This window comes from Mycteria americana, chromosome 6 (assembly GCF_035582795.1).
Source record: "Mycteria americana isolate JAX WOST 10 ecotype Jacksonville Zoo and Gardens chromosome 6, USCA_MyAme_1.0, whole genome shotgun sequence".
Taxonomy (NCBI): domain Eukaryota; kingdom Metazoa; phylum Chordata; class Aves; order Ciconiiformes; family Ciconiidae; genus Mycteria; species Mycteria americana.
This window is the reverse complement of record NC_134370.1, coordinates 68,158,646-68,171,310: the sequence shown is the minus strand read 5'-3', so window position 1 is coordinate 68,171,310 and position 12,665 is coordinate 68,158,646. Positions and strand designations below refer to the sequence as shown.

Sequence of the window (12,665 nt, the reverse complement as noted above, 5' to 3'; positions counted from 1 at the left end):
CTTTTAAGAACAAAGAATTAGGGTAGTGGAAACTGTATGTGCTGTAGTTGAATAATTACTTGTTTGTCCAGTATAGTAAATCAAAAGAAAATTCTCACATATTTACTTGGATCTAAATGCAGGGTGAAACCCGTCTCACCTTACCAAGGCATTAATTCCACAGGGTTTCGTTCCTTTTTTGGCAGTAAGGTAATACAGTAACATTCCTGCTAGATTTGCAAGTCAAAGCTTCTTAGCTATAGCTTGCTACATGGATCTTTATGGAAAGTATTTGTACATATAACTAAATTCATGAACATCTTTTCTTTTTGCACATACTTGCATTCAGCAAAGCATGTATCTCAGGACCAAATTTGCATGCTCATGTGGGGATTACATATGGCACCACTGTAACTCTGTAGGTGGCCAACTTCCTGTGAATTTGTGTACACCCTTACTGCAACCATAAATAAAATAGGAAACTAAAAAGTTCCATAGTAGAACTGCATCGTAGCAGATTTATACAAGAACCTACATTTATAATTTGACCTCTGTACAAAGCCTGAGGCTTTCTTTTCTATCCAAACTACAAATGTATTTATTTATTTGTTTTTCCACTATTTAATCTAAAAGTATCTCTTCATTAAGACTCCTTCCTTCTCAAAATCCTGCTGAATGGGCAGTCACATCGCAGGCAGATAAAATGCCTAAACGCAGACATCGTTTCTGTGGTGCAGTCCAAAAATTTAGGCCTTATTCATTTTAAGTAGGCTACAGGTTAATATCAGAATGAGCATTAATTGTAATAATTTTATTTTTCCTTGTTTGGGGACCTGCAGATGAAAGAAAGAGATACAGAATCACAGAATCACAGAATCATATAGGTTGGAAAAGACCTTTAAGATCATCGAGTCCAACCATAAACCTAACACTGCCAAAAACCATCACTACACCATGTCTCTAAGTACCTCATCCAAACGTCCTTTAAATACCTCCAGGGATGGCGACTCAACCACTTCCCTGGGCAGTCTGTTCCAATGCTTGATAACCCTCTCGGTGAAGAAAAATTTCCTAATATCCAGTCTAAACCTCCCCTGGCGCAACTTGAGGCCATACAACTTTAATACCGGCAAATCATTATATAGATACTGGCTAATGTTCGTTACTTAATATTAAATCTTGACTACTAGAAGTTACTAAGAGACTGAGATTGGGAAGGTATCGTCATGCTATGCAAAACATTTGCAGGGACACACAAGAAGTCATATCTTAAAACAAACAATATATGTTCTAAAGAATCATAGCAAGTGTGCATGCATTCAATAATGCATCTTCTCCATAGAAATAAGTAGGATGTGACAGAAGTTGTTTCTTTCAATTTATTATCGAGTAGTGCCTCAAGAAGTACAGTAAGCTGCCTACAGATTTATTGTAATAGCCCATCAGGGTAATTGTATGAATAAATTTCTCAGCTGGACATTCAATCATTTTGTCTTTGATAGAAATACACAGACAGGATAAAAATTCCTTCTGTATTAGGAATCCTAATACAGAAGCAGAGCAAATCAAGCCACTCAGATGCTCAATTCTGTAATTTCACCTACAATGTTATATTCATCTTCTAGCACTAGTAGGGATAAGTATGAAAGCATGCAGGATTTGTTTGGTAAAAGTCTTTTGTGTTCATATATGGGTACATTAAAACTTTTCTTTGCAACTATCCCCATGAAAAAAAATATGCAGAGTTGCTGGAGAATGCTGTGCTCTTTCAAGATGTCTACAGCTTCTGAGCTCATGCCCTGATAAATTCTGTACACTTGTAATATTTATCAAGCCTTTTAAAGTCTCTGTACCTATTACTGGTTTTGTCCTTGTGAAGCCTTGTATGACTTTTCCACAAAGTTACAGCTTAATAAGTAATACCCCAAATTGTACATGAAGTACATTTATCTCCTGCTTTAAAATAATAATAATGTAACACCAGGATGTTATCCTAGAGACACTGAAACCAGGCAGACTTTTCGACTGAATTTTCCATGGCAAGCGTTTCACCCATTCCTGAAAAAAGTAGAATTCTTTCCAATCTTTTTCTTTGGCTTCCCAGAGTGCTCACCAGGAACATTTGGTTACGGTTGCAAACAACTATGTGAATGCATGAATAATGCGACATGTGACCATGTCACAGGTACTTGCTACTGCAGTCCAGGCTTCAAAGGAATCCGATGCGATCAAGGTACAGTGAAATTCTGTCTGTAAAATCTCTCTCTCTCTCTTTCTCTCTCTCCCCCTTCAACGATGTACATGCTTTAAAAAAACAGTATTTCAAAAATGAAATGCATGATTCAATTTACAGTGTGTTATGAATTACTTTTAACAGCGGCTCTTATGATGGAAGAATTAAACCCCTATACTAAAATTAGCCCTGCTCTTGGATCAGAGAGGCACTCAGTGGGAGCAATCATTGGAATTATTATTCTCCTTCTAATTATTATGGTCTTGCTGGCACTGTTTGTGTGGTATCGACGGAAACAGAAGGAGAAGGGCCATGACATGCCAAGTGTATCTTATACTCCAGCCATGAGGATGACTAATACAGATTACTCACTTTCTGGTAAGGGTCTTTTTATGTTAATCAAATATAGACTTGTATTCCTGTATGTTGGGGAAATATAAGCTTCTGTGATGTATAACATGAGTTATTGAGCCTCAAAAATAATGACACTTCTGTTCTTCCCCTGAATACCATGATCTTTTAACACTTAACGGGGACAGGAAAGCAAATATAACTTAAAACTGATTTAAGCTGCTTTATATATGAAAGTTTACTTAACATGATACAGGATATAACTAGGCAAGAAATATGCTGCATGGACTATATCAACTCCATTTTTTAAAATTGGCTGCATTCCTATTGCAGTGCAGAGTTTTCCCTTTGTGAAACCTTCAGAAGAAGACTTTTTTTGCTTGAGAAATGGGATTGACTGGGTCAATCATAAGGTTTTATTTTTGTCTATGTTGCAGTTTGTGATTTGAGGCAGCCTATTTGTTGTCACTTTCTTCTGTGTGAGGACCAATCCCCATCGTCTAGACAGCTGGTGTGAATTTTCTTCACAGGAGCTGATGAAAGCAGGAGAGAGGAAGAGGAAGGCTCTTTAAGATCAAAAAAAAGTCATACTGAGATTGCATTTCTTGCTTCTTTCTATCTTCTGCTACTGCTACGGAGGACAGCTTTTCTTGACAGATTGGCTAAGCTTTGGAGGATGTGATCTCCTTTTTAATGCTGTCATTCTTCTTCATTCCTCTATGGCCAATATCAGATAGGATGCCAGACAGGAGATGGCTTTACTTCCTTCTTGTTTCCTTCGACCTGTCTCTAGTGGGGATCTCCTTGGGGTTTGCTGCCCTCTGACCGCACTTCGCTTCTTCACTTCCCTTTAAATGGCTGAAACTGCAAGTCCAAGTGAATACAAGCTCCTGAAGCAGGCAGACATTGGCCTAGCAGCTCTGCTTTCCCAGTCCTGCATTGCCTTTTTCTTTCTGCTTTCCAGTCTAAATGCACGAGGCCCAGCCTCTTGTTGCTGGCTCTGATTTGGCTTCTGTGCTGTCTCGGGGTGGCATGATTGGAAGCTTCGTTCTGGACTTCCCTCTCCAGGATGCACCTGGAAGGAGCCTCTCCCACCGAGCCAACGATATTAGTGCCTGGCTACAGCTGGGCCTTCATCAAGGAGCTTCTGGCATGGCACCATCACTTCAGCCCTCATATCATGAATGCAATGTTCCTCATATCAGAGTTTCCTGCAATGGCATATCACACATCAGGGGCTGTCTGCTGAGCACCATTGCCTAAACTCATGTTTAGACCATTCAGGCCTATACTAGAGCATTCCTTCTTCTGATAGCTACAAGATGGAGAAAAAAAATCAGCGTTGGACTTCCTCCCATTGCCTATTTTTGAATTTTAGCTTTGCAGGCTCTTAGTTAAGCTGCCCATTTGGGTAAGAAATGTATGAAAGTGTTGCCAGAGAGGGCTTGTCTGATCCTTGGCTAGTTGCCAGCACAATTTGGCCTGAAATTTGTCATTTCAACATCATTGGAAGAGCCAGACCATGAACATGCAAAAGACAACTGTGACACATCTCAGCAGCAGCGAGGCTCTGAGTTCTGAGAGAGCAAATCACAGCCGCTGGCATGGAAAAATGTTCTGAACTTTTCAGCGATCCATTTCTTTCATATTGGCACTTTATCCATTGATTTACAAAGCCTGCTACACCTCATTTATTTCTGTCCTTTTCTAGTTAATGTATGTGTAACCTAGCATGCTTAAGAGGCACAACTTACAAATTTCAAAATAAGGAGAGAAATATTGCTGAGGTTGGGAGTTCCTGACTGGAGCAATTGAGCTTCTCCTTTCAGACAAGGGAACAAAAATCCCTCAGTTGTTTTTTCTCCATATTTTACCATGAATGGAGACTTCCCAATCGACCTGATGGTATTGCAGTCTGACACTCTGCAAGAAGTCCAAAAAAAGGCTAATGCTGAGAAAGGATACTCTCATCCTTCGAAGTTAACATAGACACATGACTTTCCTCCTCAGCCACAGCGAGAAAGCCATTACATTTGAAGACATTGGTAGCCCAGGACTGTCCTTGCAGGTTCTTTGTGGGCATTGCATCTCCCTATACAATGTTCTTCACATTCCATTCAGGTGCAGCCACCTATCCCAGAACTCCTGATGCCACATGATACTTAAGTACTTGAGGAAAAATAATATTTTGGGGATGGCTGAATTCCTGGATACATCATAAACATCTGAGGGATCACATCCTTCAGCTGCATTGAACTTGGGATCTCTTCTGGTCCTTGGGCAATGACAGTGAATTTAATTCTTGCCCTTGTGGCATTGCTGCTCTGTGTCAGCTGAGTTTGTAAAAAACCTGAAGTACCTTGAAGTGACCTGAAGTACAACACCAGGTCAGTGCTGTTGTATGGGCTTCTCTAGAAAGAAATTGGATAATGTTTCCTTCCTGTTCATCTCAGTCAGTGATGGGGATGCAGAGACTGGGCCTTTTCTTTCTTCTTGCTTCTTTCTTTCTTTGTGCAGTCCTTGTAGCAATATAAATTTTATCACTGAGGAAGCTGCAGCTGAGTGGGGTCAGCCATCTCTTTCTGGCAGTCACCAGAACAGTTTTCTTCCTGCCTCCCCTTGAAAAACTCTGCTATCTGAGCTTGCAGAGGAAGACTGAGAAGTTAGAAATCACGCTGCTCCATCTTCAGCTCATTATAAATTGTCTGCAGGTATCAGCATTGTTTCAAGTTTTGGTCTTTTAGAAGGTTTTAGAAGGGCATTTACAAATCCTAGACAAGGGCTTCTGAAAGATCCCTGCCAAATTCTGACTGTCCTCCACTACATTCTCCTACTGAAACTTTCTATCCCTCAGTAACCTTCCCAGCTTTGGCCTTACCAATGCTGTTTTCAGCCTTTCACTTCCATAGAGCAGAAAGACAGCAAAAGGTGCTGACGTGCATCTTCCCCAGCAGAAAATGGGGAGATGGATACTGAGACAAGATCACAGATAAGAAATAGAGGCTCATAGCATGGCTAGATGGCAAGAACAACACGTGTGTATATGAGTGCATGTGTGCATTTGTGCATTGCAGAGGTCGCTGAAGGACAGTAGCAGTATTACATAGAGGTAACGGGGATTGCAACCTTCGCCTGGAATTTTGTATGTGGATTAAGGGCAGAATACTATGCAGATGTACTTGTGCAATTAATACAATCCCACATAAACTCATGGACTTCAGCAGGAATTCCGCCTGAACAATGACTGCAGTATCCAGCCCTATATGGGTCGTAACATTATGGCTAACCTGAATCACCACTGTTGTTATTTTGCTTGTTTACTCTTGTTAGGGTAGTGTTCTTCTTGTTGTTTCTGAATAGAGTCACATATGCAGATCCCTAGCTCCTGGAGGCAGTAATTTCTTCCAGCACATTAATTTATTTCTGGAGGATGTTTTTAGTCTTTACATCTTCAGCTCTTCTGATGCTGGTAATCCATGCATATTGTGTGAAAGAGATTATAAGGAAGGGGAACCCCCTGGGCAGCCCTTAGACTCTTTTTGCATTTGTGGATGAAGGATGTGGCAGCAAAACACACACTCTGCCCAGCAGCCAGTGGGAAAGAAAATCACCCACGCTGGGAGAGCTTAACCACAGCACATGGATCTGAGAGCAGACTTTCCCAAATAAGTCTGAAATCAAAATGGTGCTCCCCAGCATGAGAACGGTACATTGCATCCAACAAAGGATTTTGAAGTGCAGGTTGTTTAATTCAAGGAGGTGGGGACAGAAGGGAAAACTATGCAGTAGTGCTGGAGAGCAGCAGAGATTTCTTTTCAGGACTTTCACAAAGACTTGGTTATGGGCTGAAGTGATGCTTGAGGTCTTACCAAGGTCTTAAGGAACTTTCTGATATGGGTGAATCCTATGCTGAGAGCCAAAACCTAAGCAAAGCTCGATACAAATAGAGCGTCATGGATCCTGCAGCCTAGATAAGACGTTTACAGAAATGGTCCTGCAGATGATGTGTAGTAGGAGGTGGCAGAGTGAACCCTCCTGCTTGGAGTTTGCATCCACCCCTCCTGCTTGGAGTCTTCATCCACCCCACTGACACTTTGTATGGGTGGCAAATATCCACACAAAAAGAAGAAGAAAACAGTTCAATTTTGTAGCTTGAGATATCTGGGTTTGTATTTACTGCAGAGTGCTTAGTTACTCCCTTTTTTCATGGGTGGCCTTGTGCCCAGTTTCCACGCTACACTGTCCTACTGCCACTGCAGTACGGGGACCAACACTCTTTGTGTCACCTCATAGCCCTGGCTCGGAGCAGAAGCTTGGTCTTTCAAGTGACAGAGCGTTCTGGCCTTCATCCAGACCTCATGGGTCTTCCACTGGAGCTCAGCCTCAGGCTTGAGGGGCTCACGGCAGGACTCTGTCATCATGGATCCTTTCACAGGACTGATCTCCCCATGTTAACATCAACATAACCTTTGCGGGGTTTTTTGTTTGTTTTAATTTAAATCATTCCCTTTCTTTTTTAGTCATTTAAGTCTTTGCTTACTGTTCAGAGCAGAATAAAATTCTCATCCTTGGGTAGAGAGGAGGTTTTGTGTTCGTTTGGGTTTTTTTGACTGGGATAGCATTAGATTTGAATTTGATGTATTTCCAGCCAGCAGTTATAAGAGCCTCATGAATAAATGTGTAGAAAATGGACTGTGCTATCAAGGTAAATCAGCCTGGGTGGGTACTTAAGTATCGACCAAATGGAACTGTGTAGAAGGAGTAATTCTAAGTATATGGTGCTGCATGCAATGAAGGAAGAAAAGATTTTTGGTGATGCAGACTTGTGTGCGAGCTCCGATTCATTAATTCAGCACTGTGCTAAGTAGTAGGGCAGTCTGGTAGACTTTTCCTTCAGCTCATTTCAGGTGCATGAAACAAGCTACGGCCAGATAAGCTGGGTGTGAACTTGTAATGTGTCAGCTGGCTCACAGTAACCGTCGGTATGTGCCCTCTTATCTTGCAGCAAAGGCAGTAGACCGTGCCTCTTTTCCTTTGAGCTGGTCCTTCTTGCCCGCAGTTGAGCAAGGGCATGACAGATAAGGGAAGGGGGAAGGCAGAGCTGAGAGCTGGTATGACTCAGCCATCAACACTCACCTACAGAGCAGAAGGACATGGATTCAAGTGTCTATATTTAACTGGGACCGCAGGCGGTGAGAAGGGTGGATGAGCTCTGCTCCCCTGGTGAGCCGCCAATCCCTCATTAGCAGGTTCAAGGCTATATGTGAGCAGCTGTGTTTGTGATGGGCATACACAGATCGCAATGTTTGGGTTCCAGCCACAGTTCTCATTTGCAGACCCCAAGAGATATCTGTTTCTTGTTAATTCTATTGCAAATATCACAGAGTTATAGTTAGGGGAGATTGCAAAGTCCTGGCAGCCTGGCTGCTCTGCTGGGCAGTGACTAGCTGAAAGAAGTTAAATGAAAAGACTTTACTTCTGGAATCACATCCTGATCTGAGGTACTTTGTTAGCAAAAACCTCGAAAAATAGGTAGAAGTAAAAGGCTCTGCACTTGCTACAAAATAGAGCTGACCTCAAAAATTGCTCTGCGTGTTTCAGCAGAAAATAAATGCTCGGTCAGATATGCATGTGCGTGTGCAGTTTCCTCTCTCAGCTGTGTGCCACAGCGCTTATGTAACAGACACCCTGCAGATAAAACCACTTATTTGAAACAGGATATTTTGCAGTAAATTAAGCTATCTAGATCTCCACAAGATGTCAGCAAAGCAAAGTGCATGTTCACGGGAATGCAAACGCAGAGGGCAAGGAGAGACGGCCGATGTTGACTGGGTGCCCCCCTCCCGCAGGCAGTGCCAGACAGATCCGTGTCCTTCCTCACCCATATGCTGCCAATTAAAGATCTTCATTAAAGATCTCCAGTGATGGGGACAAGCAGCCACCCCAGCATTTCATTACTCTTTCCATGTGAAGGTGTTTCCTATAACTAACCTTTCTGCCTGCAATTTAAGCCCATGGTTTATTAAAACTAACCCATTCATTTACTTCTTACAGGGCTTGGCCGTTTAAATGATACTGCTTAAGTTTAAATTTTTCATCCTTTCTTCTCATGGTACTTGGAAATATTTATCAATTTGTTATTAAGCTGGAACCAGATTGGGATTGATGTTTTCATTAGAACTGCCAGTATAAATATGATGTCTTTCTTGGTAAATTATTTTGTTTGGTAAATGTGTTCATAAGTTGAAGTGAGGAAATAGATAAAATGTCTCTAAGCATAACAATGTGACTGCCCAAGTTTGTCTTTCAGTGCTGCAGCCTTCTTTTTTCCTAAGCCTTTGCACAAGAAGTTATGTCAAATGTTTTGGACTCCTCGGTACCGTTATAGCACCTTGATTTCTAACATTAACTACCTTTTTTGTAACAAAAAAAAAGTTTAAATTAAATGTTTCTTAACTACAAGGGTTATTCTCACCAGCTCTTACATGTGCTTAAACTAAGGAAGAAACTGTATTGCAGACCATGCATTTCCTGAGTTTTGCATTTCTTCCCTTACCTGCAAAGCAGCTGGACTGTCAGGAATTACTTTTTTGAGATCTTCAAAAAGATTACACTGTATTAACTAAACATTGTGCTTTTTTATCTTACACTTAATGCTAATAGTCAAGAGCTTCACGCCGTGATAATGCAGGATAGATTTTATCTGGAGATGTTTTGTAGCACCCAGTACTCTAACAAAGTTTTCTAAACTAGATCGTCTCTAGCATGTTTTCAGTTTCTTAAGAATCATTATGGCTTCCAAAGTATTTTGTGATGACTTGTTTTCTTCCCAGATATATCTCAAGGTAGCGGCAGTGTACATTGTTTTTCCAATCCAAGCTACCACACTCTCTCATGTGGTGTGACTTCACGCTTCTTTACCAGTAATCTGGATGGAAACAGCTCCAGTAAGGTAGATATGATCCCACCCCACTGTAGCAATGTTCTTATCAGTTCAAGGAAATCAACCAAAGCAATGCCTGTTGGATCCTGTTGTCTGCCAGCATTATTTAAAAATGCAGTGTAGCAGTTCCTGACACCGTAGCTCTAACAGACACGAAAAGGTCTGCTGTCCCCTCTGTGTGTCTTCGTCATCTCTGTGCGTGGTAACTGGAGTTTCAGCACATGCCTGTCTGGGTCAATAAGCCTTGGTGTCTTAGCAACCTTAAGGTATGTTTGCTTCTCAGAAAAGATAAATAACTAGATAAGTGTAATTATCCACTAATATACCAAAAGTAAATCAATGAAGCATTAAGTCAGTAATCTAACTTTGCTATATCATTGTTTCCCAGATCAGTAGACACACAAATTTCCTGCTGACACAGAAGCGGATAGAAGCAAGAAGGTATCTAGGGTGCTTCTGAGCACTGTTCTCCTCCAGCAGCATTCTGAGAGCTCTGCTGTTACTTATGGCTCTCCAGCAGAGCTATTCAGACTGTATTGCTCGAACATCCAGGATTACCTTACTTATCACATGTTGCTATTGATTCCCTAGGACCATTCAGGGACTACGTTATTACTCAATTCACCACTTCAGCCATAGATTTAGATACGATAAATGGTAAGACAGCTCTTCCTTTAGAGCCTTAATACGCCAAGGTGGGGCAAAGGGTAGGGAGCAGAGGAAAAAGGAAATGCAATTGATTTCATCAAGGTTGTCAGCTTTAAAAATTGCAGGCTGTACTTGCAGGCTGTGTCACCTTAATCCAAATGTAGCTCTGCTAACTGGAAAGCCATGAGAACAAGATTAATGCAAAAAAGACACTATTCTATCTGCGAGACAGGGTATGCAAAAATATTTCTACATGTGCTCCTGTAAGTCATTTCTTGGTTATTAAAAGAAAATCTCATTAAAATGTAATAAAAAGGCTGGCTCCAGAGATTTCTCAGAGAAAAGTTTACACAGATGTGTAAATATGTTTTCCGATGTAGACGGTCCCCTTGCATCATGCATTTTTGCTCCCCAAATTGAAAGTGCAAATGCTCATAATGTCAAATTTAGGATGAACACCATGAGTGTGGGTCTGGACCACTAATTCTGTTGCAGTTATTTAAATGAATTCAGAAAAGGTCAAAGCAAGCACCTATCCCGATTTCCCAGCCCGCAGTGCCATCTTGTCACAGAGCTACTCCAAATATTAAGCTGCCACAAAGGTTTAAACCCCAAGTGATGCATTTGGACTAGCCTGGAAGCTGCTTGCCTTCCTGTAGTACTGGCTATCAGTAGTCAGTCAGCACGTTGTCTTGATATTTAAAAAAGAAAAAACAACGGATCTGGTATTTTTAGGGCACTTATCAAAATATATGGCCTGACTTTTCCTTTAGATCTCCCACCATCTTACTTATTCATGAGAATGCTTTGCAGTACTGAATAGCTGAGGATGGCCAAAAATATGCTGCTTCTGTCTATGCAGTTCTCCAGCCAAGTAAGACAAAGGAGCATATAAAGCCCCTAATGGCTGCCTTAACGAGTTTCATTTCCAAATCAGTTTGTCTGGTGCCATTCCCACTTTCTGCAGGGAAATGTGCACAAGTTGTACTTGGAGGATTCATTTCTTTACAGTGCCAGCTGGGGTCACAAAGGAACCAGCGCAGATGCAAAATGAAAAAAAAATGGCAGAGGAATCTCTGAACTGCTGAGCCAGAGCCCTGGATGTATTATCCTCCCTGTGCTCAAAGGAGATCATGCCTTGAGGCAATGGACTGGAGCCATTCCTCTATCACTTCTTTCAGAGAGACAGCTTGGGCAAAGGTACAAAGAGAAGGCAACAGGGAGATGCAGCCCTGCTTGAGTTCAAGGCGTTCTCTCTTGTGTGCTCCCCCGTCCCTCTTGTCCTCTTCTCTCTTTCTGTGTCTGATTTTGCCTTTTCCCTCCTCTTCCCTTGGTGTTCTCTCCACTCTGTTTTTTCTTATATCCATTTTCCTATTCTCTTTCCTCACCCAACTATACACATACTATTTCTATTTTCCTTCCTGCTGCCTCTGCTTTCCTCTCCCAGCCCTGTACCAGCTCAGCAAGGGTCAGACTGGCTGCAGGGCGCCGAGCACAGCTGTCCTGCGCTGTTGGCTGCATTTACTCACCCTGCTGCTCTTAGCAGTGTGCACAGTGGGAACTTCACTAGGGAAGCAAGGCGAGCAGGGATGGCTGATAACAGAAGCTAAAAAGGTCCAGCATTGCATCAAGGACCGCAGTTTGTGAGACAGGTCTGTCTTCATAGAAAGGGAGCAGTGCCAAGCCTTCCCGCATCTCTTCTAGGACCAGAGGGAAGGTATCTCACCTCCCCATTTCCCCTCTACCAGACAGACATTTGGCCACTGCTCAGGACCCTACGCACATCCTGAAGTTTGTAAAAACTTTGAAGTTGCTGAGAGACAAGTACGAGCAGAGCCATTAAAATCCTCCTAGTGTACACAGGACTGGTTAGTTGTGCTAGTGGAGCGCTCAGACTGGAACACATGCAGGCAAAAGCAAGTGGGAAGATAAGGGGGAGCATATGAGAAGAGACTAAAAAAAGGCTTGGCTTCTTTTATCTAGCAAAATGAATGCTGAGAGGGAGTATGATTGCCATCTATAAATACAACGGGGTAAACACTAGGAGGGAGAAGAGCTATTTAAGTTAGATGACAGAGCTGGCACAAGAACAAATGAGGATGAACTGGCCATGAATGCATCGAGGCTGGAAATTAGATTTCTCACATCAGACAAGTGAGATTTTGGAATAGCTTTCCAGTAAGACTAATGGGACAAAGAAATCTGATTACTGTTAAAATGGAGCTTGATCAGCTATCTAAGCAATTATGTGCCTGGGTGTTTGCAGTAAAAGGCGGCTGGACTCAGGGACTCAGTGATCAAAGCCCTTCCAGTCCAGTGTCCCTAAAGCCAGCTCTGGCTGCCAGCAGGAGTTGGTAGGGCTGAGCCATGTCTCTGTGCAAGGTCCAGGAGAATGGCTCTGCATCTCCGGGCTGAAGGAGGAAGCAGACGCTCCTGCATCTCAGTGCAAGTTTTTAACTACCAGCACCTTGCTACAAGTAAATGCTCTTCCCATGTGAGTGAACTTGCAAA

General features: G+C 42.1%; 1 protein-coding gene across 8 annotated transcripts in view; it reads left to right on the top strand.

Annotated features, from left to right (window-relative positions):
• Positions 1-12,665, top strand: part of MEGF11 (multiple EGF like domains 11) — a 293,459-nt gene that overhangs the window by 258,266 nt on the left and 22,528 nt on the right. For 7 of the 8 annotated variants that reach the window (XR_012776302.1, XR_012776303.1, XM_075506381.1 and 4 more), the window contains exons 20-21: positions 2,084-2,212; positions 2,357-2,590. Coding sequence is in view for 6 of the 8 variants with exons in the window: in XM_075506381.1 (XP_075362496.1) it covers positions 2,084-2,212; positions 2,357-2,590 (363 nt within the window). In the remaining 2 variants the exon portion in view is untranslated. Of the gene's footprint in view, positions 1-2,083; positions 2,213-2,356; positions 2,591-9,396; positions 9,516-12,665 lie in introns of all 8 variants that reach the window. The other variant, XM_075506386.1, reaches the window with a different exon arrangement.